This window comes from Grampus griseus (assembly GCF_964374135.1).
Source record: "Grampus griseus genome assembly, chromosome: 14".
In the NCBI taxonomy this organism is placed as follows: Eukaryota; Metazoa; Chordata; class Mammalia; order Artiodactyla; family Delphinidae; genus Grampus; species Grampus griseus.
Genome location: NC_139008.1, coordinates 22,096,530 through 22,122,509, shown reverse-complemented (window position 1 = coordinate 22,122,509; position 25,980 = coordinate 22,096,530). Strand labels below are relative to the sequence as shown.

The 25,980-nt window shown below is 40.4% G+C and overlaps 2 protein-coding genes and 1 pseudogene across 3 annotated transcripts; 2 read left to right on the top strand and 1 right to left on the bottom strand.

The window, feature by feature from the left end:
- Positions 1 to 7,794: 7,794 nt before the first annotated feature.
- Positions 7,795 to 8,574, top strand: LOC309832270 (14-3-3 protein epsilon-like; annotated as a pseudogene). The gene has a single exon. The product of its transcript is annotated as a 14-3-3 protein epsilon-like (transcript).
- Positions 8,575 to 10,183: 1,609 nt separating this feature from the next.
- LOC309832269 (acyl-coenzyme A synthetase ACSM4, mitochondrial-like) lies at positions 10,184 to 17,585 on the top strand (the record flags this gene model as incomplete). Its single annotated transcript, XM_082669888.1, has 10 exons — positions 10,184 to 10,204; positions 10,357 to 10,622; positions 13,011 to 13,154; positions 13,284 to 13,287; positions 13,566 to 13,645; positions 15,229 to 15,347; positions 15,997 to 16,054; positions 16,093 to 16,097; positions 16,183 to 16,298; positions 17,505 to 17,585. The coding sequence occupies 10 exons, from the start codon at positions 10,184 to 10,186 to the stop codon at positions 17,583 to 17,585; spliced, it is 894 nt and encodes a 297-aa protein (XP_082526014.1).
- Positions 17,586 to 18,178: 593 nt separating this feature from the next.
- THUMPD1 (THUMP domain 1 NAT10 acetyltransferase adaptor) lies at positions 18,179 to 25,980 on the bottom strand. Its single transcript, XM_082669568.1, has 4 exons — positions 25,639 to 25,980; positions 23,912 to 24,086; positions 22,682 to 22,930; positions 18,179 to 22,249 (listed from the first exon to the last, which is right to left on the bottom strand). The coding sequence occupies exons 1-4, from the start codon at positions 25,867 to 25,869 to the stop codon at positions 21,828 to 21,830; spliced, it is 1,077 nt and encodes a 358-aa protein (XP_082525694.1). The 5' UTR covers positions 25,870 to 25,980; the 3' UTR covers positions 18,179 to 21,827.

Sequence of the window (25,980 nt, the reverse complement as noted above, 5' to 3'; positions counted from 1 at the left end):
TACATAAATATATGGTTCAGTCAAATCTTTAATGCAGAACTGGGGAAGATACATCCTTACCTGGTTTGAAAGCTAAGATTTTGAGCTTCAAAGCCATCTTGGAAACACTGGTGTTCTGGGCCTAACATTCACTGTATGCATGAAACTCTGAGTAAAAAAGGCTTTCCAGAAAAACCATACAATTATTTTTAAGCAGCTTATCACAAACAACTATTTATCTAATGTAGAAACAAAACTTTCCCTCTAACCAGAAAAGAAGGTACAGATTTTCCCTGCTGAAAAGTGAGGCTTTTTCAGGTCAATGGAGACTTAGAAAACCTAGTGCTACAACTCTGTGATAGAATTCACTACATGCATGACTCAGTGAAGATAATTTTCTTTCACTGGAAAAAAAATGTGCATCAAATTTCTCTCATGGAGCTAGTTAGAAAGATCTAAGTAAATGTAAGGTGAAATCAAGTCTTTAAAGTAGAATTTGGGGAAGATACAAAGTTACCTCATTTGAAAGCTAAGATTTTTGCCCCTTGAAAGCTGCCCAAGAAATACTATTTGTGGGTCTACCATTCACTGTATGCATGACTTACTGAGTCAAACTTATTTTTACTGTGAAATTTACCTAAAATTTTCTATTAATACACTGTATTTTAGACCTGCCCTGAATGACAAGACTCTTTGTAGACACTTAAGCATGAAGAAATGGAGAACAAAGGAACTAGGCATCTTTCACTATGTTCTCAGTGAGTGTACTGTTGTATCATATATATTCAAGTTTCTTTCCCCATAAAATTGCAGGTTCCATAAGAATGAAGGGCATATAAGAAATTATATGGACAAGACGAGATACCTGGGAAATCCTAAATATCTGTCTCCTTGAACTGAAAGCTCAGGGCAAGGCTTGACCAAGCCCCACCTTTCGGCTTTATACTGCAAATGTAATTTGGTTCATTTTTCAAATTAAACTTTTATTTATTTTTTTTATTGGAGTATAGTTGCTTTACACTGCTGTGTCAGTTTCTGCTGCACAGCAAAGTAAATCAGCCATACATATACATATATCCCCTCTCTTCTGGATTTCCTTCCCATTTAGGTCACCACAGACCACTGAGTAAAGTTCCCTGTGCTATACTATAGGTTCTTATTAGTTATCTGTTTTATAAATAGTAGTGTATGTATGTGAATCCCAATCTCCCAATTCATCCCAGGCCCCCCATTTCCTCCTTGGTATCCATACGTTTGTTCTCTACATCTGCCTCTATTTCTGCTTTGCAAATAAGATCATCTATACCATTTTTCTAGATTCCACATATATGTGTTAATATACAATATTTGTTTTTCTCTTTCTGACTTACTTCATTTTGTATGACAGTCTCTAGGTCCATCCACATCTCTGCAAATGACACAATTTCATTACTTTTTATGGCTGAGTAATATTCCATTGTATATATGTACCACATCTTCTTTATCCATTCCTCTGTCGATGGACATTTAGGTTGCTTCCATGTCCTGGCTATTGTAAATAGTACTGCAATGAATATTGGGGTGCATGTATCTTTTTGAATAATGGTTTTCTCTGAGTGTATGCCCAGCAGTGGGATTGCTGGGTCATATGGTAGTTCTATTTGTAGTTTTTTAAGGAACTACCATACTGTTCTCCATAGTGGCTGTATCAGTTTAAATTCCCACCAACAGTGTAAGAGGGTTCCCTTGTCTCCACACCCTCTTATATGGAAAAAGCTAGGATCAGCCATACGGTAATAGGTTACAGGTGGAGTCATCTGTATGAATTCATGTTTGCCATCATATGCATTCAACTTGTTCCATACAGATAGTGGTTGTTACATGTATATACACAGATTAGTATATAGACACACTCTTCTTTGCACTGTCTGCTGAGATGGCGAAGAATCAAGAACACCTTAGTAGTGATGAGCAGACTGAACTCCCTGATTTAGGTTTTAAATACCATTCTCCAAAAGGAGAAACAACGGCACTTTGAAGAACTGGCTGATACTAAGACTGAAGCAGGATATGCAAAGTGAGTGCACCGCAACTTTCCTTAGTGCCAGGAAATAAGGTAGTTCTCAAAAACCAACAAACAAAACAACAAAAAACAAAGACAGGGTGCACAAGCAGGACACTGGAGCTACCTGAAAGAGAACCCAATGGCTAAAGCTGGAACTATTTGAGCAAGAAAACATATAAAGAAGTACTGCACTATTCTAGAAAACATAAAAGAAATTTCAAGGAGTCCATATGGAGAGAAATAAACATTTTCCATAGAGAAAAAATCTGCACGATTACATAAATACTCAGTCCTCAAAGACAAGAAACATAACTTCCCACTCCTTACGATGTGCACATAGTGATTTAATCAAAGAGAAGGTACTCTGTGGACAGAGGAGAAACCAGACCAACACTGCCTCAGCCAGGTGATTAAAGGCAACATCAACAAGTCATCTCGAAAGTAAACACCCTAGAGATGAAGTGATAAGAATGACATTTTGCCTCGTGATCTTCACCCCTCCTTGCTCCAGAAAATAACCCCAGTCTAAACATCTGAAATATCATAAGATATATACCAACTAGGACTGTTATACAAAATACATGAACAATACTCCTCAAAACTTTCCAGATTATGAAAAATATGCCAAGTCTGAGAAACTGTCACAGCCAAGTGGAGCCTAAGGAGACATGATGACTAAATACAATGTGCCAGCTGGGCTGGGTCCTGGAACAGAAAAAGTTAAAACCCACCCAAGCAAATCTAAGTAAAATGTGGACTTTAGTTAATAACATTGTATCAATTTTGGATATTAATTGTGACAAGGTACCAAGTGTTATGACATTCACAATTAGGGCGAACTGAGTCTTAGGCATGTGGAAACTCTCAATACTGTCTTCACAATTTTTTTTTTTTCTCGCAAATCTAAACCTATTATAGGGAATTCCCTGACAGTCCAGTGGTTAGGACTCCGCGCTTCCACTGCAGGGGGCACAGGTTTGATCCCTGATCAGGGAACTAAGATCCCACATGCCATGCAATGCGGCCAAAAAGAAAAATTTAATTTAATTTAAATTCAAAAAATAAATCTATTATAAAATTAAGTTTTTAATAATCATTGTTTTATCTTTTTACATGTGATTGCCTATTTACTCCTACTATTAGTTAGTAACTAGTAAGACACAACTACTCTCATTGTACCCGTTTTATTTAAATACTAGCATTTATGCTGCCATTATGTATACATTAGATCAAGTACTACACAATAATATATAATTCACAGAAACATCCATTTTACCTATTTTATGTTAAAATAATACATATATGCATATAACATTATATTGTGTATTATACAATTATGTGGTTTTCTGGTTTTGAAGTGTCTCTGTAAAGTTGGTCACCATGGATGGTAGACAATATTGAGATTTTAGAGAGTGTATTTCACACCATGGCTGAACATTTTCAAAAAAGGAACAAATAGCCAAGTGATTCATTGTGACTGGCTCAGTTCTGAATAATCCTTGTTTTTATTTTGTCCCCATGAATACCTTTCAGCAGTAACAAACAGAATCAAATATTTCCAATTCAAAGAGAGTTTATTTCACACCATGGCTGAACATTTTCAAAAAAGGAACAAATAGCCAAGTGATTCATTGTGACTGGCTCAGTTCTGAATAATCCTTGTTTTTATTTTGTCCCCATGAATACCTTTCAGCAGTAACAAACAGAATCAAATATTTCCAATTCAAAGAGATATTCAAAGATTGGCAGAATGTACAGTGAGTTTGAGGGGTTTCAGGCTGAAGGAGAAAGAAGTGACCATGAGGTGGCAGTAACATGCAACAAGCTTCATGTGGGCAAGTCTGACAAGGTTTGCATGAAGAGAAGTCCACCACAGCAGGAGACCTTCCCATGGCTACTACCCAGAAGCAGAAGGCGGCCAGGCACCTCTCTGGGAAGAGGGGAACTGGAAAGGAAGCTGACGTGCCTAAATTAGGTCCCTGCGCAGCCAGGCTGGGAGTCTCAGAGCACTCAGAAGGGCAGCAGTAGCTTGGGGTCTTGCAGAGCTACAGGGTTGAACTTACCTACAATTAGCAGATGTTGGGCACAGTTTCACGGGATATGAAAATCAGAAACAACGTAAATGACTAAAACTCTCTTACTGAGGCTATGTTTTAAAAAACTCAGTGTATAAAAATTTGAGTTTAGCACCAGGAGGCTTTTGAGCTAACAGGGGATACCAGCCCGCCAATACACCAGAGCCATCTTTGGCTCACTGACAGAACATAAGTAGAATTGGTTACCCCAAAGATACAGTTTCACACCATGGTCTTTTCTAAAACAGAAGGGTTTAAAAGAATTATTCAAATTCATAATTTACTAGATGATGTTTTCCAGCAAGTGATAAAATCAATTTAAAGAATAAAAGAATATTTTATCTAAGTGACTTAGATTTTGATAAGTTTAATGCAATAACTAATTTACTTCTTAGGAGATCATAAGAGTATACTGAAAGCTCAGAATGTTTCTGAGTTAAGAGGAATTATAGGTTATTATACTGCTGATACACAACCATATAGCTAATGATGGATGAAGATATGGCCCTTATTTATGTAATAAAATTCAAAAGGAATTTTAAATGTTACTAGGAAGTTAGGTTAGACCCGGAAAATATTGAGAATATAAGAAGAAAAAATACCTCTCCTTTTTCAAATTCAATGAACTGGTGGGATAGTCTCATGTCTAGTATACATATATTCAATATATTCATATATACATACATATATTCAATCATGCTGCTGCTTCTAAAACTCATGCACAGATTTTGCTTAGTGCCATATTAACCAATTGTAATGTGGTCTTGATCATTTAATTAACAATAAGTAACAGTGGGGTCCTGTGTATGAGGTTTTAGTAAGCTGAAATCATTCAAAATTATTTAAGATCGTCATAGCATGAAAAATTATAAAACACAGCAAAGTCTCTCAACTGAAAAGGAGACAAGCTAACAAGTATATTCTTAAAACATTAGTGACCTTGCTTTTAATAAAGACAGTAAAGTAAAATTATAATAAATTCTGCTTGGGTATATATGAAATATTTAAGTTTAAAATAACGTAAGTTTTATTACACTTACTTGTCAGGTTCTCCATAGTTTTCAGCTACTTCAACGCTGTTGGAAAACTTGAGCCATTAAAAATTAGTGAAAGCATGTATGCACTGGAGTGCGTTTCCGCCTTTTACCTGGAGTTCTGGTTCCAACATGACTCGGAAAGCGGGTCCTCAGCTCATTCTCCTCGAAGGTCCCGATATTGAGTATTGAGTGTGTTCACGTCCCACTCAACGGAATCTCCCCTTCCTCTGAGCTCCTGCTGGGATTTCTCCCCGGAAACATCCTGGAATCTGTACAGAAACAAGGAAACAAGCCACTGCAGCTCCGATTTAGAGTCGTCAAGCCCTCAACCAACGGATACTTCAGTCAATAAGCCTTGTTCAGGGCTTCCCTGGTGGCGCAGTGGTTGAGAGTCCGCCTGCCGATGCAGGGGACATGGGTTCGTGCCCCGGTCCGGGAAGATCCCACATGCCGCGGAGCGGCTGGGCACGTGAGCCATGGCCGCTGAGCCTGCGCGTCTGGAGCCTGTGCTCCGCAACGCGAGAGGCCACAGCAGTGAGAGGCCTGCGTACCGCAAAAAAAAAAAAAAAGTAAAAAAAATAAGCCTTGTTCAAACATTCTTAAAGAAAGTAAAGAATAAAACACCAGGAACAGCGCGGAAAACGCAAGGGTCCCGGGGAAGCCGCACAAACCTCCCCGCTCAGCGCTCAGCCAGCTGAGGAAGGTTTCTACGCACGGCGGTTGGTCCAGGGCCTCCGCAGTCGCTCCTTCAGACACGGAACCTTTGGAAAAGGAGCTGCGGTTCTCACTGCAGAAGCACCGCCAGAGGCCGTGGGGCGGGAACCGGGCCCGCCCTGCCCTGAGGCGCCTTTGGTCTGCGAAGACGCCTGCGCCCGTCCCCTGCCGGCTTTCGCTGCGCACTGCATGGAGGGAAACCGCCCCGTGCCCGTTAGCCGTGACCGCGCGCCCCCTCCTGGCCGTTCTGGGAACGTCCTGGGAAATTCTCAGCGAGGTGGTCACTCAGCTGGTGCACCGCTCCAACAAAGACTTTCCTCTACCAGGCCGTGTCTTACCCAGGGACTGGAAAACAAAGAAATCTTTGGGGTTTTTTTTGTTTTGTTTTGTTTTGCGGTACGCGGGCCTCTCACCGCTGTGGCCTCTCTCGTCGCGGAGTACAGGTTCCGGACGCGCAGGCTCAGCGGCCATGGCTCACGGGCCCAGCCACTCCACAGCATGTGGGATCCTCCCGGACCGGGGCACGAACCCATGTCCCCTGCATCAGCAGGCGGACTCTCAACCACTGCGCCACCAGGGAAGCCCAATCTTTGGGTTTTTTGAGTGTTGAATGAAGCGTAGAATTTATGCATGTATTTGCATAATTTGTACTGCTGTAAGCACTGGCCGCATAAATACAGACTACTACTTACACATGCTAAACGGCAGATGATTGTGTTTAACCATGAAAATATTTCGGTGAAACCAAATTTTCACATTCTTTACACTAGTTTTCCATTTCTCTTTCATCTTCTTCATTTAAAAAAAAGCATTTCTGGTCATTTTTAAATATGTGAAATTCAGTTTATACCAGACAATTTCTCTAGCATCACCATCTTGATTGTGAGAGCTTATTTTAAAAGTTGGCATTTGGTGACATACACATGACAGGGTCAGAATGCAAACCTAGAGGAAGCTACATACCTGTTGTTAACTTACTGCGTGTATCCTTGGCTGCTGTTTTCCATGAAAAGTGCTTTAGAGATGGCAGATGGATGAAATAACTTCCATCAGTCCCACAAGTAACCAATTTTATTACCTTCAAATAATAACTTCCATCACTTCACAACCAGAGGAAGACTTGGTAAAGCAAGAATTTGCTGCTTTGATGTAAGAGAAGGCTGTGGTGTTTCAAACTGACCACCTACCATCCCCAGATTGGCGGTGGGCATGAGGATAGCAACCCAATACCCTGGTGCATGTTGCTGGTGTCAGAGAGAGCAGTATGGACCTTATTCTAAAATAATTTTGGTTGTGGGTCTCAACCAGTCTGTAGGCTCCCTCAAGGAGCAGTGGAAAGGCTTCCTTTGTTTTGCAGGGTTAAAAGTATTCTGTGGGCTGAGTCGACTTCACACGCACCTTTTCCCAAAAGCATTTAAAGGCATGCATATGTTCTGGCCTAAGAAGCCTGGACAATTTAAGGCTAATGGGTTGAGGTGCAATTTTTCATAAGGAAAATAGAGCATTTGATGCTGTCTGCAGCATGGTCACGTGTGTTTATGTCCACACTACTCTCAAGGAAAATGTGACCCACAATTGTTCAGGAATCACTGGTACAAATGTTTCACTGAGAGTAACAAAATGAATACACGTCCCTGTGTTCACTCATTCATGCATTCGCTCATTGACCAAATATGTTCCAGACCTTATTTTGGTTCTGGGAAGTAAATGGTAATTGACAAAATGTCCCTACCCAAAGAGCTCCTTTCTAGTGAAGAGGGCCGTGAAAAAAACAAGGAAAAGCCAAGGAAACAATCAAACAAAATAAAAGAAATTGTGGGAGAGTGTCGGAGAAGCTATCCCCTTCCATCCAAGGCCCGCAGACCCCGCGGGAGCCACCGCCGCTGTGGATGATTGGGAGGTGCACCATGTGAAGCTAGCCGAGCAGGCTGGGCGACACAACACAATGGTGGAATCAATGAAGAAAGCAGCAGGGATGGATGTGGAGTTGACAACTGAAGAAAGAAACCTCCTATCTGTTGCATATAAAAATGTGATTGGACCTAGGAGAGCTTCCTGGGGAATAATCAGCAGCATTGAACAGAAAGAAAAAAAAAAGGGAGGAGAAGACAAACTAAAATGATGGGAGAATATTGGCAAATGGTTGAGACTGAGCTAAAGTTAATCTGTTTTCTGGACATTCTGGGCAAGGTTTTCTAATTATAAAATCAAAGAGGACTACCGCAGGTATCTGGCTGAATTTGCCACAGGAGACGACAGGAAGGAGAACAGCCTAGAGCCTAGAGCTGTAAGCCACTAGAACAGCCTAGTGGCTTACAAAGCTGCTAGTGATATTGCAATGGCAGAACTTCCAACACATCCCATTCACTTAGGTCTTGCTCTCAATTTTTCTGTATTCTATTATGAAATTCTTAATTCCCCTGACCATGCCTGCGGGTTGGCAAAAGCAGCTTTTGATGCTGCAGCTGCAGAACTGGATACACTGATTGAAGAAAGCTACAAGGACTCTACACGTATCATGCAATCGTTATGTGATAATCTGACACTATGGACTTCAGACATGAAGGGTGATGGTGAAGAGCAGGATAAAGAAGTGCTGCAGGATGTGGAAAATGAAAAATCAGTGAGACACAGAAGCCAACAAGAGAAACCACCTCTGACCACCCTGCACCATTTCACCCCTCTTGGAAATTCCCCCATTGTCACTGAGAACCACCAAATCTGACTTTTACCTTTGGTCTCAGAATTTAGGTTCCTGCCCTGCTGTTTTTTGTTTTTTAACAGTTTTCAAAAGTTCTTAAAGGCAAGAGTGAATTTCTGTGGATATTACTAGTCCTCTTGACCCCCAACCTATCCATTGAATACATTCACATCACAAATCCACCAAGAGTACTAATAATTTCTGAGCCACTAAGAACAAGCGGTTTGCAAAATAAATAATCTTATATTTTTATATTGAGCGAATGATAAGAGATGTTTTCTTGATTAACTTCCTTATCATCACATATTTATTCATTTTCTCAAGAGGGGATGACATGTAAGAGTTTTTAAAATATATGCAGTAGGGCTTCCCTGGTGGCGCACTGGTTGAGAGTCTGCCTGCCGATGCAGGGGACACGGGTTCATGTCCCGGTCCGGGAAGATCCCACATGCCGTGGAGCGGCTGGGCCTGTGAGCCATGGCCGCTTAGCCTGTGTGTCCGGAGCCTGTGCTCCGCAACGGGAGAGGCCACAACAGTGAAAGGCCCGTGTACCGCAAAATAAATAAATAAATAAAATAAAATATATGCAGTAATTAAAGTTTCCTTCCTAGGAATTCAATTCCACATCTCCCTATTTAGCTGACTTTAGGAAACTCACCAAGAAATAAGGAGTCTGGTATATGACACAGGTCTTTGGAGTCTGGGAAGTGTATCTTTGAATCTTGGTTCTGCCACTTACTCACTTTGCAACCCTTGGGCTGGTTGTCGTCTATACGCTGGGACTAATTTTAAGTGAGATAGCAGGCACTTATCAAGTACTCAATAAATGGTAGTGGCGGTTTGTAATGCTTTACATACATTCCACTTTCTTTCCATTGATTTGCTTTAGAAAGTGCAAACCGTCTTCCCTCTGTTTTTCATCTAATTCTGCCATATATGTTCTTCTCATAAGGAACTAGTACTTTAAAATCAGGCCCATCTCAGGCCAGTGTTTAGAATGAAGTGAGAAGGTGGGATAAATTAAGCATTGCCGAAGTAGTGTAGGCGAACTTTGATGATGCCAGACCACCGGGGAGACCCAGGTTTGAGGGCTGACTCTGCCACTTGCCAGTTACGACCCAATCTCATATTCCATCAAATGGCAACAACTACATGGACCTACATGGTTGCTTAGAACAGTGGTCTCCAAGCTTTTATGGTTACACAGTCTATCAATAAAAATATTTGGGACACATATACTCCCATCTGGATATAGTTATTTAAGTTGTTCTACTCTGCTAATATAGTATGTATATTATAAAATACATACGAAAATGAGATAAAGCCATAAACAGAATTCTAATATCTCAAATAATTTTTTTTTTTAATTCTTATTTCTTCTCTCATCCCCAGTGGATTATCTTGCCAAACTCACTTTGGAGACCACTGATTCAGAGGATTGAATGAGATGATGTTCATGAAATGTGATATAACCTGTAAAATGCTATTTAAGTGTTACATAATAATGACTCAAATGTTCCACAAAAATGATACATAATAATAGGCCACCATTATAATGCCTACTTTATACCAGACACTATTATTTTCCCCATTTTACAGAGAAGGAAAGGAACACACAGAAAGATCAAGTAAGATGCTCAAGGTCACAAAGCTAGTAAGCGGCAAGGACAGGATCAGATCCAGGGACTGTCAGACTCTGAAGCCAGTGCTCTAAGGATCTCCCAGGGATCAGGGTCCTGTGGGATGTCCCTGGGGACCAAGGCAAGGGTAGCTGAAGGCTAGATTTCATAGCTCCTTGCCACCGAGACACGAAGTCCAAGTTTCCACAGTCCACAGTCTACTCAGGGCCCTCCCTCTTTCCCGGGGCTTGTCTCCACGCCAGGAACAACCCAGCTGACAGCAAAAGACATCCTCCATTGGCTGCAAGCATCCAAAGCCAGGTGCACTGTAGCCAGTGAGGAGGTGATCCCAGCAGTGGAGTCCATTGTTTCAGAGTGTCCCGGCTTGAAGACCAAATTCCTGTTGTCTCCACACAGCCAGAATCGGTGGCTCAGCTTCCAAGAGTTATTTCAGTGAGTATTTTCCCTGCCTCACCTGCAGTGCCAGGAATAACACCAGTCACAGCTACATCTCAGAGTCTCCTTGATTCCAAGGACTCAGCATACTATGGGTTGATCTAGGCTTCTTCCCAGGAAAGAATCACCTAATAAAAGGTGTTTAAGGGACTTCCCTGGTGGCGCAGTGGTTAAGAATCCGCCTCCCAATGCAGGGGACATGGGTTCAAGCCCTGTTCCGGGAAGATCCCACATGCCGCAGAGCAACTAAGTCTGTGCACCACAACTCCTGAGCCTGTGCTCTAGAGCCCACGAGCCACAACTACTGAGCGACATGCTACAACTACTGAAGCCCCCATGCCTAGAGCCCGTGCTCCGCAACAAGAGAAGCCACTGCAGTGAGAAGCCCATGCACTGCAACGAAGGGTAGCCCCTGCTCGCTGCAACTAGAGAAAGCCCGCACGCAGCAACAAAGACCCAACACAGCCAAAAATAAATAAATAATTTTTTTTTTTTTAAGTGTTTAAGGACAGAAGGAAGGGATGTAGCTCTGCTTCCATTTCTATGCTTCCTACCAGGGCCTGAGATGAGTATCCTGCCTGGCTTGGCTCTTGCCTAACTCCCAACACTCTCACTGCCTTGACTCCCTCTGGCCACCATTTTATTCCTTGAACATGGCCCATCTCGGGGCCTTTGCACCTGCTGTTTCTTCCATCTGGAATGCTCTTCCTTAGTCCTTTTCACAGTTGACGCCTTCCTCAGATTTCAGCTCTAATGTTTTATCCTCAGTGAGGGTGTCCATGACCAACCTGTCTAGAGTAGAGTTCCAAGCCACTCTATCACATCCTGTTGTTTTCTTCATGGTACTCATCACTATCCAAATATCATATCCATTCATTTGTTCCTTTATTTACTGTCTATTTTTCTCCTCTACAGTAGGGGTTGACAAATTAGGGCCCATGAGCCAATTCTGGCTTGGTACTCACTTTTATAAATAAAGTTTTATTGGAACACAGCCACACCCATTTGAGTACACATTGTCTATGGCTGCTCTCATCTTACAAGAGCAGAGTTGAGTAGCTACAGCAGAGACTCTAAGACCCTCAAAGCCTAAGATATTTACTGTCCAGATCTTTACAGAAAAAAATTTGCCAACCCCTGTCCTAAATTGTAACCTCCCAGAAGGCAAAGGCACTGTTTGTCTGTTTGATTGATCACTCTATCCCCAGTTCCTACCATTTAGTTGGTGCTTAAGAAATACTTACTGAGGAATGAATGAACAAACAGATCACTTAACCTCAGGTTTCCTCATATGTAGAATGGAGATAATTATACTGCACATATATCGTGTTGTTTTGAGGATAAAATAAGCTCATATGTGAGAAAGTCCTTCCTAAACTGTAAAAAAAGGGAGTAAAAATGTTAATTAATAGTATTATCCTTCAAAGAGCTGTTAAGTAGCTTACATTTAAAAAAAAAATCCTTCCAGAGAAGCTTATAAAAGGAAGCCATATAAACTCTGTTGAAGGAAGGCAGTTTCCTTTGTTGGAATAAAATTTTATCCTACTAGTTAATGTAAACCAAATCCTATTGGTCAATCCCAAAATTCTCTCCCAAGGCCATGCCAGAGAATGCTGCTTGTGTCTTTCATAAACTGAGTACCTTTGGATAAGTCAAGTGACATCTCTAAAAGTCTGTAACTTATCCGTAAAATAGGGATAGCATAGTATCTACACAACTGAGTTGTAGCAGAATCAAATGTGATGAAGCACGTGACGTTTTTAGCGTAATGCCTGGCAGAGTAATCACTCTGCAGGAATTATAGTAATTATGATTACTAGTATGATTATTCTCAAGTTAATAAAGTCATTCAGCAGTGTAGTAATTCCCTAAGGTAGTATTAGTCAGCTTGAATATGCACATCCCTCAGTAAAATATTTTTTATCACACTCCCCTAATACATGTTTATTTATTTATAAATTATATTCGTGTACTTTTGTGCATCACACAAATATCAAAAATAAACATTTTAAAGAATGAATTCTAAAATACATATAATTTGAAGTTCTCCTCTTTTCTTCTCCATAATAGTTGTCTTGCACATCCCCTGGGTAGCAAGTTCCCCCACTTCTAAGACCCCTATCCTAAACAACTCTGCAACATTCGGCTGAGTCCCCAAGAAACCTTAAAGATGCCACAAAATTCACAGAAGACAGAGGACTTTGAACTCACATGAATTTCACATTGAAATTTACACACTTGGGGAGTATTTTTCAAGATAAAGGGAATCCCCACTTCAAACCAACAACTTTGGAGTGTCATAACTCCAAAAATACCATAGAAGAAATATCAGAGCTAGACTGGTCTGCCATGTTCAGCCACCATCTTGGGGCCCATACTTTGCAGAACCACCTCTGCAGAGCACAGCTGTGTGGAGACAGGAATTCAAGAACCAATGGCCATTTATTTCGCCAGTGGGACCACAGGCTCTCCCAACATGGTCCAGCACTCTCAGAGCAGCCTCAGAATTGGGTACACCCTCTGTGGAAGGTAGGCAGGAAAACGGTTTTTTTTAATTCTCCCCTGAACTACCAACATGTGTATCCAATTGCCTAGTTGGCACCTCTACTTAGATATCTCCAGTGAAACATCTACAAAATAGAACTCTTAATGTCTTAGCTCAGTAAATGATACCATCTAACCAACTGATCAAGCAAGAACTTAGGAACTGACCTTGATTCAATCCCCACAGCAGCATGTCTGGCTCCTTCTCCTCTTTGCCAAGTAAATTTACCCACCCAGAAAGGCCTAAAACTATCATATTACTGTATTTTCTTTCTTACTGAATGACCATGAGATGAGCACATGTTAATGGATGAGAATAAGAGGTTGTAGACATCACCTCCAGTCATGACCTTTAATTAACCACTGCTGACATCTGTGTCTTTCTCCATCATCCAGCCGCTTACCACTTATCCCATCATGACCCTGTGCAGCGCTCCCACTGTGTACTGGATGCTTGTGCTAAAAGACCTTAAGAGGTATTTGGGCAGAAATCTCCACTTGAACCACAAACAAAAGTTATAATCCAGCATCACGGATCTCCCCTTTTCGGCACAGGATAGCCCAGAGTTTCTCAGTCTCGCCACTACTGACATTTTGAACCAAATAATTCTGTGTCATGGAGTGCTGTCCTGTGCTTTGTAGCATGTTGAGCAGCATTCTACCTGGCCTCTACCTACTATATACCAGTAGCACGTCCCTCTCCACCAGTGATGATGACCAAAAATGTCTCCAGACATTGCCTAGAGTCTCCTGGGGGGCAACCCACCCCCCGCATCCCCAGTTTAAGAATCACTGGGAAAGCCTCTAAGGGCAACTGAACATTTTTCCAGAGACAACCAGAGCTCTACAATCCCAGCACTCCCATCACCCCCACCCTAAAAGAACCCACAACTACATTTATACTGTCTTGAAGTTAATAAAGTCTTATGACTTGAAGCTTATATTCAACTTAGCCAAATCACCTGAACATTAGGTGAAGTTACGAAGTATATTTATTTAACTAATATGAATTCAATACATAAGAGAAAGGAAGAGAGAAACAATTTAAGTCATCACAGTCACCCCTTTCTCCCCTAAACGTGGATGCTTCAAAGCCAAAACAAAACAAACAGAAAAAGGACATCCTTTGTTTCCCCAAGGTGTAGACATCTAGGAGGGAGAATTCTATGAGAAACAGAATAAAGCAGATAGGAATCTTCTCTTTTCCTGATCAACTCCTTGTGGCCCTCAGAATGTGAACATCTTGCTCACACTTCAAGATTAATTCAAGGGCTATTCTATTTGGAATAGACACAATTCATGTCCTACCAAACCCTACCACCCATTTTGGGGCTCACTGTATCGGTCGGGCTGTTCCAAGCTTTCTCACCTGAGTCCTGTTGGGCAGCTGAAGAGTAAGACACTGGTTAAAAGCTCAACCTCCAAAGTCAAACAGGCAGGGCTCTGCTACTTTCTAACAGTGGACCTTGCTAAGCCTGCCTTACCTCCATCCATAAGAGATAGTTAAGAGCTACCTCACGAGGTTCTGGTAAGAATTCAATGTCGGCAGCATGCGTGGTGAGTGAGATACTTGACAAGTGATAAGTGCAGAGTACAGATTATTCAACTCTGTTCTTTATTATTTGGGAGGCCTTGGAAGAGTTCTTTAACTTTTTTCAGCCTCAATGTCTTCATTTAAAAAATAGGGTTTGTGAAGATTATGAGAGTGCTCCAAAAGCCCTTGGAACATAAAAAATGTTCAATTAATATTAGCTGCCATGTTTCTTGGCTCATAATAAGTGCTTAATATCCTTATTAGCATTTTCTCCAAACTTTTCCTCTCTTGAATAACCTGCTAAAGTGTAAACTCCACCAGGAATCTTTGTTTTAATCATAACATGCCCCACGTGCCTAGAACAATGTCTGGTTAGAGAGTAGGTGCTCAACAAATATTCACTGAATGAACTTTCCTAAGACTTGCCTCTCCTAGCTCTTTGCTTGTTGCTAATGTCCTAGTTATCTGGCAATGAAAGCCACTCATACTTCTCTCCCCAAAGACCCCATGCAACTCTCTCTTCAGATGTAAATTCAAGAAGCTTCCGCATTGCCTGATGGGAGGGGAGCCACTCAATCCAGAGGTGCTGGAACAGTGGAAAGTGCAAACTGGGCTAATGCTGTATGAGGGCTACGAACAGACAGGTGGTATGTTTAATGGACAAAGCTTAAGTTTAACCCTTCAACCCCAGGACTGCCAGCTGAGCCCCTGAAGTGCTCCTACCATGCTCTAAATTGTGATGGTGTTTCCCAAAACTTCTAAATTGCCCAATTACGTTTGACTGAAGGGGAATTATTATTACTCGGTGTTCCTGCCTCCTCCTCACACAGGATAAGTCTCAGAGGTGTTAGGGGTTGAAGAGGTTCAGAATTGAGTAGCTCATCTTTCCAGTGCACTGGGAAGGACCCCAGAGAGCCCCAGTGGGGAGTTACAAGGTGCACTTAATGGCACTCTTAGTCAAAAGGAGTGATTTTCAAAGTGTGGTCCTCAAACCAGCAGCATCAGTAGCACGCAGGAATTTGGCAGAAATACAAATTCTAATACCCCTGCCCCTTCCCTGACCTACAAATGAGAAACTGGGATGGGGCCCAGCCATCTGTGTTTTAACAATGCTCCAGGTGGCTCTGATGCACACTCGAGTTTGAGAACCACTAGTCTCAGATAATATATTTCAGAAGATGAGACTGAATACTGGGAAAATCAGTCAAAGCTGGGTCTTGGATTTCATTGTCATGATATAGCTACAGAAAATGAAATTTTACATAGTTATATAAAACATGTCCTCTTAATAAGGAATAATTTGTGCCAATCAGAAAGGGCAAGAAATTAAACCAGGCTCAGTGGGGAAAGGGTAGTCCGGGTGGGTAATATCTAACTGGTTCAATAAAGAACCAGTTAGTGTTCAGCATTGGTCCAAATTCTTGATGTGTCTGAAAAGCAAATCTATCAATATAAATTGATTTTTTTTCCTGCAGGTAGTGAAAGCTTTTGTTGTCTTATCTGCACCCTTTAAATCATCCAACCCAGAAAAATTAACTCTTGAACTTCAGGATCATGTAAAAAAATCAACTGCACCTTACAAATATCCAAGAAAGGCAAGTATTGTGCGCAAAAGTTAAGTGTGTGTTACCAAATAAGGATCTAAACTAGTAAGTATATAGATTTTATTAGCTTTTGACTTTATAGTAACTCATTATATAAGTAGAAGACAACTGTTTCAACTTTAGCCCTAAGAATTTTGCTTTAAAATATTTTATATTAGGACACTACAAATGTTTGAAGAACTAGAATCTTTGGTCAACTCTGCAATACTAAGTAAATACTAAGGATCCTTATCAGACTAATCAGTCCCATTCCATATGAGGAAAAAAAATTGTTTTTTTAAGACAGCAAATTGTTTTTAAAGACAGCACCTAACTTATCTATCATACTACTCTTGGTCCATTACACACTCATAAATTCAAAGCATGTGCCTTTAAGTATCAAGTGACCAAATTTAAGGCTCCGGATGAAGATATTATCCAAAGAAACTGTGGAATCTTTCCTGAAACCTTCTTCTTCAAAGGAGGGATTTAAGCATAATTCTGTATAAAGACACACAGATGGCACTGCAATTTCCTTCTAGTCCTAGAATCCTATTAGTTGATACTGACTGATCCTCTACATGAGAATTCCATTTCCACTGGCATCATTTCAGCTAAAATGTAGTTAATTTCAACCTAAGAACTAGTTACATTTTCTCCATTCAATTCACTAAATTAGTGACTAGTTGCTTTTCAGAAATGTTTGAGGACATTTTAAAATACAGTAGTCATATCCTGAGGGAGAACAAAAGTAGCTTACTGTCAAGTCAGGGCATAAGGGGAAAATTGTATAAACTCAAAATTATCTCTAAAAATCTCCTTGGTAACCTCCAGGACCCAGCTCTTAAAAGGTCAAAAGCCAAGAATTAACTTGATGTTTCTCTTTGCATTTAGTTGTGGCCTCCATTTCACTGGGGCAGTAGAGACCCAGGTCTGGTTCGAACTGGAGGAAAGCAATAGAATAAAGGGATTGTTCTTCTGTCAAAGCATACAGGTGAATTTGCACTAAAAACCAGTATGATGGAGCTCCACTGTCATCTTTATATATAAGCGGAACAGTTTCTGGTGACCAAGGCATCCAATTAGCTTCAGTTAAGACAACACCCAGACCCTGAAACTCAATGCCAGAGTTTCATGAAAGCTCTACCCTATTATACTGACAGTTGGGAGAGTAAAAATGGAATCAAGTGTCTCATAATATGTTTTTCCGTTGATTAGGTGGAATTTGTTGAAGAACTCCCAAAGATGATCACTGGGAAAATCAAACGCAACGTTTTAAGAGACCATGAATGGGGTTGAACATAGCCTAACAAGAACACTGTGGTATTAAGTAGTTAACAGGGCTGCTTTCTTTTAGTCCTTGTTTCCTGATAATTCAGTGACTACTCTCTTAAAATGCTTAAGATTTTTCCTGGTTGAAAAATTCAACTGAATTTTTGTTTTGTACTTTGCCAAAAAATAAATAAGTAAAAATCTAAAAATATTTGGGAAGAAAATTGTTACGCTGACCAAACAACAACTTGTAGTGTTTAAAATAGCAGGGCTCAAATGATTAATTAGAAAAGCACAATAGACAATGAATTCACTACCTGATTAATTCAAAATAAAGATTAGAACTATTCTAACAGAAATGCTCAAGACAGAACTTCTTCTGCTTAAAATCTTTATATGCTACTAATTCTTTAAGGTGAATTAAAATATTAATGTTAAAGTGAGGAATGTAAAGAATTCAAAAGCCAATTAAATGAACTTAATTAAGTACTGTACTATACATTTTGAAGCAAACTCACTGTAAAATATCTAATGCTTGAATAAGATACAAAACGCTTAAGAGTTTTTAGTTATTCAAGAGCAATTAATAAATTTTTGTATCTTTACTTTTTGGACAATGTACATGACTTTTGATACATAATTTGACATAAAAACATCTTTTATGATACATCTACTTTATGACAATAAAGCAAGAGATTTACTAAGAGGCAGAAAGAAAAAGGAGAGATAGAGAACACCAGTCTTTAGGGAACAAATTTATTTTGATTTTTCTGAAAACATCAGAAACTGAAAAACAAGCTGAATATCTGGCCATACCAAAAGCAAAATACAAGTAAAAATAACATTTAGAAACCATGTTTAACTAAAGAGAAACATGTTTTAAAATATCAAATTTAACACTCTTTCCTCCACAGAGCAAAACAAGTTTTACTAAACCACAACACTGGAGTTTAACTGACATAATTTTTTTTTTTTTTTGCGGTACGCGGGCCTCTCACTGTTGTGGCCTCTCCCGTTGCGGAGCACAGGCTCCGGACGCGCAGGCTCAGCGGCCATGGCTCACGGGCCCAGCCGCTCCACGGCATGTGGGATCTTCCCGGACCAGGGCACGAACCCGTGTCCCCTGCATCGGCAGGCAGACTCTCAACCACTGTGCCACCAGGTGAAGCCCTGACATAATTTTTTAAAATAAAAATTAAAAGGACAAAAAGCACTCAATTCCCACCCTGGAACCTTGTCATTTATAGAATAACATGCTCAGATGTCAGTGAAAATAAACAGTTGGTAAACCTGAAAACAAATTTTTCAATGACTGAATTCAGATTCTAACAGAACACCGTACTACCTTACATTTGGGGAAGAATAGCTTTTGTCACACTAAGGTCTTACCAAATATTGATAAAAATAAATACAAAAGAGGATTAAAAACAAACTACTAAATCAAAATCTTTCTGTAGAGTAGCAGCTTTCACAAAATAAAAGGAACCCAGTTCCACAGGGTTGTACGTTCTATAAGCATACAGCCAATTTTATTCCCAGAGTCTTGTACTATCAAAATAAAAGTATCTTTGTCTTGGAAAAAGTCTGATGAAGGCACCAAAATCCTATCATCCGTGTTCCTCCAATGATAGTTACAATGCTCCTATCATCCTTTCAAGATAACTTCAACTTATTAAGAGTTAACATTCTAAATATCTAAAGATATATAAGGAAGTTCCAGCCTCATCTGCATCAGCAAGGCCCTTTCTATTCTCTTTGCTCCTCCCAAATCCTTCGTTTTACCAGCAGGACCACTAGCTAGGAGGATAAAAATATATTTCCATGTTCACTAGCCAATAAACAAACATAGCCATTGGTGCAGGAAGACTTAACATTTACAATACTTCCGAACTTGTTAAAACTTAATAAAATCCAACTCCAAAAGCTAATTTCATGACCCCTTAGTATTCTCAATCCGGACATTTAATTTTGCAGCCCTCTTTGGTGTCTGTCTCTTCCATCTTTTTTCAGTTTTACCCTGGAGGAACCCTTGAAAAAACTTTCAAATTAAGGGGATCCTCAATGTATATGAGTGTGAGCACTAAGTTGAAAGATACTCTTGTTTCACAGAAATCCAGAACTGTCAGAAGAGGACTCTGAGTTCTTCCTCTTCTCTCAGTGAAGAAATCCCAGGCTGAGATTTTGGGAAAGGGTTCCTCACCCAGTCACACACCAGTGTTGGGAAAAGGAGGGGAAATGTTATTTAATTTGGTTTTGCAGTTCTGCAAGAGGAGTTTAAATAAGACCTGAGACTTGTTGCTTTCTTCATTCTCAAACCCAAGTGGCTGTGGAAACATTTCAAGAGTGCCTTATGCAACATAATTATTCCAAAGAGTCAGTTTCTTTTAATCTAAGACTCCTGTCACTTTTAAGAAGAAACATTTTTCTCCAGGCCCTTGCAGAAAACTGTTCATTTGTTCTTGCAATGAAAAAAATGTCTTCTAAATAGACTAGTTTCTGTAGCCATTCTTCGTCTTCAAAGCATTTAGCAAAATCTGGCCTAGTATTTTATTGTACTTATAATTTACTGGTAATTCACCTTTCAACTCACATATCCTGTAGAGAACTCTTCCTCTGGTAAGTACTGGATTTCTGTATGTAGGAGATTTATATGCTCTTTGTTCAGGTTTTAGTTTGTTATTTTTTAAACATTCTTGCATAAAATGGATCTTTAATTAAGTTAACCATTTTTGCAACATTATTTAAAACTTTCTTCATTTCATCTCCAAGTTTTTAGTATCAGCACTTCTCTGTGAAGAAAGCAGTGTGCTGTAACATCAACGTCAGGATTTTCTTTTACTAAAATGAGGCAAAACTTGTCATGGAGCCAGCCACTGATGGGGCACCAGGAGTACAGATGGCAGACTGTTGTTTTTCAGATATGAGGACCATTGTTTTGGGAGGATCCTAGCAGGCGAAAGTTTCCTTGAATTTCCTCATAATTTACAAATCTTGCTATAGCATGACAAATATTCATGAAATCTGTTGATTCATCAGCAACTGCTGCTGCTTTTAAACAAAACCTCTTTAGTATCATGTGACATAAGTCAATTTATTACATTGAGAGAAAAGTCTTTTCAATTTCTTGTACTGCTTCTTGACCTAGCATTTTAATGTTGGTACTGTTAGATTCTTACCAACTATGTGAATTTTTCTTTCCTGGAAAAAGTTCTGCTACTACATAATTTGCTTCCTAAACCTTTTCACTGAACATGATTTTTTGAACAAAAGCTTTACTGTCTTGATATTCCAAAGCCATTAAAATAATTGTCTTTATTTGTCAGGGAGCTATGATTTATAGTTACAACTGCTGAAGCAAATGTTCTGTTTGTAAGTTGCATTTCACAAAGGATATGGAATGGAACAGCTTGAATAAGTCCATTTACATTGTAAAGTAGCTTACACTGTAAAGAATTTGCGTGCCTTGCTGCACTAGTATACTGTAATAACTCAGAAGACTAATTCTTCATAACTAACCTCATCAGAAATATCTGTAATTTTATGCCTAGAATGAACACTTCTATCTCACACCTTGCCTCCAAAAATTGCAGCAATGCACCATCAGATTTGGTTGTAACAAATGTTACGAAAACATAAAAATGGGCATAGCTTCCACTGCAGGGAGCGCGGGTTCGATCCCTGGTTGTCGAACTAAGATCCCACATGCCTCGCGGAGCAGCCAAAGAAAAAGGCGGGCGGGGCATAAAAACTAAACAAGAAAATCACAAAAGGTACAAAAACTTCACAAAACAATACACTTCTAACCTATATGGCCCATGTTTTTGCAATGTTTACAACAAAGTGGCAGGGGACAGCTGAGCTGCAAAATGCAAAAATTCCTTCCTTAGAATGAAAATTTCCCTCTGAGTTTCGATTCACAGAGCTTGCTCACTCCCATAAGTCAGCTGGCAGTGCAGAAGCGGGGGAGTGGGGAAGGTAATCAAGAGGGAGAGGCCAACATCATCCTCCCGCCACCCTCCGCTCTGTGCAGTAGTGTTCACCAATTTATCCATAGCCTCTTCTAGCTCAACCAAATGCACACTGCCATACAGGGCTGAAAGATCTCTAACAAAGCTATTAACGGGGCTGCTCAATTATTGTGAGTACAGCATTATGCAGCACACAAACTCAAAAACAATATTTTTAGTAACAATTTTATATAGAATCCCAGCAACATCTCACAGGACCGCAGTTGAGAAATCCACCTCCAACACCAAATGATTTCTTTTCCTATGAAAGGTCATTTCCATGTGACTCAGATCCTTCTGTGACTTGACTTGCAAGTTCAGGTTTAGCAGCCCCCTCACTCACCACATGTGTCTCAGATACTGGTTCTGTCTGACCCAGCTCCTCACTATCCTCTGGTACCACCTGCTGGTTATTTTTTCCTTCTGCTGCGTCCTTTTGATTTGATTTGTCACCAGATTCCAATTTAGCTTCTTTCCCATTTCCTGTTAGCGCTGCCTGCTTTGCATTAAGCTGTGACGAGTCCTTGGCACTCTTCACCACCTCCTGGAGATTGTATTTTCTGAACAACGTGTAATCTTTCACAACACTCAGGCAACAGACAGCTTTAATGATTTCTACTACCACTGTGTACTGTGGATTGGTAAGATCTACTTTATTTTCCGAATTGAGGCTGCCTACTATTCCTGTAACAAAAATAACAGGAAAACAGGCTAAGAAGGATACCTTTAAGCTTGGCGGATACAAAAACATTTAGAATTTGTTAAAACAATATGTATATACTAGTCCACTCATCAAATTCCACTCTTCTACATGGAATTCCATCAAATTCCCTGAATGCTTTCAATAAATAAATACAAATAAAATCCTGAGACATTTAACAACAGCACTTTTTTCCCCAAAGAAAATTCAATCTTGATTTGGAAAAGACTTTAGTATCTAACTACCAAAAAAAATCTCATACCCAACATATTGAAAAGTTAGGTTTGATATTATTTAAGAGCATTTTAATATACTTGTTCTACACTCAAAAATGTAAGCCTTAAATCTCAAAAAAAAATCTTATAAACAAGTATTTACCGTGGCACACCTGTGTAAAATCACTAAGAGAAACATACCTGCCAATTCTTTGATAACTTCTTCTCTATTCATGTGACTGTTATTTCGAGATTTATATACAATCTGAAATGTCCCTTTGTTTGGAGCTTTAAACCAGGGTTCCAAAAATGTTTCTGCGTATTTTTTCATATCTTCTAAGAAAGCCTTGCATGTGCCTGAGATGGGTAACATTCGTAGAATAACCCGAGTCTTCTTTTTCTTGGTTTTGTATATATCTTGGAGAATATGATGCACCAATTTCTCAGGTTCTAAAATAAAAAGAAAAACTCAGCACAGAACAAACAGGTAAGTTTAAGAGTTCTCATTTTAAACTCTTCAAACTCTCTAAAATGAATTTTCATTGGCAGTGACATAAATTGACAGTAGAGTAGAAAAAATCATCATAATAAATTTTAAACAAGTTTAACCAACCATTTTTCCATTAATATTTCTTTGGTGCCTACTCTGTATTAATACTGTATCTCATATTTTAACTCTGCTTTTATCAAAAACAATTGTTCTTGAAGACACTGGAGTTAACTTATTTGTGATGTCTAATTTATCTGATGGCAACACCATGCTGTTGTATTCCTGTATCAGCAGCTACTATCGAAGTAATAAACATTAAATAGTACATGCTTTTTTACAAAAACAAAACAAAAATCTGCAAGTCACTTAAAAAGATTTAATCAATCCATTAGCTAAGTTTGTACAGAAGTCTAGATTTCAGACCTCAGAGGAGCCCCAGAGCCATGAATGCACAAGATCATAATGTAGTACTCAGGAGGCATCCTGATTATATACGAGTCTGTTTTGGGCTGCTCAGTGTTTTCAATATTTTTAAAGTAGTTAGCTACATTTAAAAACCTAGAAACTTCTCCAGATTTCCAACTTCTTTTGAAAAATCAGAAGATCTGGCTCCCCTAAGACTACATTCCCAAATGACTGGAGCCATTCCAAACTGCCTGGGGTTGAGTAGCAGCTGCTCCTTTTAGACAGAACCGTGTATTCTTGTTTTGCCTCAAGTTACATACAGATAAAGTGGCAAAGCCAGGTTTCTACTCCTAAGCCCTATGTCCACCACCCCATTCTACCTCTCCACATGCCTAGTGCTAACACAGTGTAGAGAGGATGCAATCAAATGATTAACTGAGCCATGCCCATCAAGCCATTTTGTAGGCAGTGTTCTCGGAGACAGGTGTCCAGATATTACAGGATCAATCATCTTAAAATGTATTAGTCAGACACACCTATCCCAAGTGTCCTGATGAAGACTACATTATTTGCTCCACTCTCCACTGACTGGAATCTTCTCAGCCTCATCTCTGTAGACGCCTTAATGTCACCAACTTCTTTCTTCAAGGCGGCCTCCACATCATCATCTTCTGCCTCACTTCCAGAGGGTTGCTGATCCTTGTCTGCAAACTGTTTGCATAAAACTAATGAGCAGAAATGCCACAACAGCTTATGTTAAAAGCTCTTAATTAACTACTCATGTGAAACCCCCAGTGGCAGATGATTCAATATTGACAATAAAGCTTTTTATTCAGACACCATTCCCTCCAAAATGTGGAGGAAGAAGGAAGTTCACTCAAACTGTGGTACATATCATTTGAAAATGTTTTCTAAAGCATCTTGACAGTCTGGGGCAGAGGGAAATGTGCTCGTCAGATGAATCATTTCAGGGTGGACCTTAATCCTATCAATAGATATGACTGTACCTGATATGACACTCTCCTTTCATGAGACTGAACCGAATAGTTATGAAGTTAAAAATCCTTACTCCTGTTCTACTGAAATAGTTCAAGAACTTGCTCAAGCTGTCGGTGTAGACAAGACATGCACTTGTTGCCCACTCGGCTCCACTAATGAGATTGCCAATCAGGCACTAATGGTAATTTTACACATTTATGGAGATTTTATTGTATACCAGGATGTTATTTTATGTACATATGAATTTTTTTTTTTTTTTTTTTTGGCGGTACGCAGGCCTCTCACTGCTGTGGCCTCTCCCGTTGCAGAGCACAGGCTCCGGACACGCAGGCTCAGCGGCCATGGCTCACGGGCTCAGCCGCTCCGCGGCACGTGGGATCTTCCCGGACCAGGGCACGAACCCGTGTCCCCTGCATCGGCAGGCAGACTCTCAACCACTGCGCCACCTGGGAAGCCCCATATGCAATTATTTTAGCCAACCTTCTTAAGTCCTATCATTATTCTCTTTTTTACCTAGCTCAGCAGAATTAATAACATGCCTATCCCCTGAGCTAGTAAATGACAGTACGTGAATTTAAATGCCCTCTGTACTATGCTCCTCCACTTAATTCCTTGGGGTGTGCATGTGTGTACTGGTCCAAATCCTAAGCCAATAATATAATTATTTCCAAAATGGGACAATGAGACTTTATACGGTATTGTTTCCAAAAGTTCTTACTTTTTGAAATGTATTTTTATATGCATTTGAGAAGTAACTAGCACTAGTAAGTACTAAAAACACTATTTTAGAGATGTTATTGCTTAGGACAAACACATTACTACAGCCATAATGTTCAAATGGTGGTAAGGTATGGCAAAAACCTTAAGGACGAATGAAGTGTGCCCTTGTGAACTTGTACCAGCTAGTACCTACCTAACCTACTTCAACCTCAGGGTCCCGGTGAGCAACACTTCACAAAGCTACGATGAGAAGTAAATGTTTCTGAAAGAGCTTCAGAAACAAGGCCTGAACCGCAGGAAGCAATCTATACATGGGAGCAACCGTGATTAATGATGGGGAAAAAAAGCCCAAAGTGCAAACATTTAAGCACAAGACCGGGTAGGGGTCGGGAGCCGAGACCTTGCGGGGGGGCGGAGAGGACACAGAGGCAAGGACACGCCCCCTCACCGCCACTCAAGCTGCCAACTTCGCGCATGCGTATACAGGGAGCCGGCCTGCCACCCTTCCCTCCTCCCTCAAGCCCGCCCTCCCCGGGGCTGGTACCTTTTCTGGACCATACATGTCGTCTCCGTATTCGTTGAGCAGGCTGTAGGCCTCCTCCACGCACTTGCGCTCGTTCATGTTACAGGTGATGAGAATGCCCTGTAGCCCGGGCTCCAGCTGCCGGGGCCCGCCGCCATCGCAGCGCCGAGCCCGTTTGGCCTGCACGTACTGAGCCTTGCCTTTGCGCTTCCCGCCGCCAGGCTGAGGAGACTGCTGCACGGGGGACGCCATGGTACGTGAGAGCTGAGGCAAGCAAGAAACGCGCTTTTCCACGGCCCTCGCGCCCTCACTTGTGCTGGCGCGGGCTGATTACGTCAGGTGTGCGCGATGACCTCACCTAGT

Bases quoted from the DNA above. Each gene is read 5' to 3' on its own strand.
- THUMPD1 (XM_082669568.1), bottom strand. From the start codon at position 25,869: ATGGCGTCCCCCGTGCAGCAGTCTCCTCAGCCTGGCGGCGGGAAGCGC. The intron at 22,931-23,911 runs GTGTGTCTGACT...TTTTTATTTTAG, and splicing joins CATCAGGACACTTGGGATAG to AACCTGAGAAATTGGTGCAT. The intron at 22,250-22,681 runs GTATGTTTCTCT...TTTTTGTTACAG, and splicing joins AGTTATCAAAGAATTGGCAG to GAATAGTAGGCAGCCTCAAT.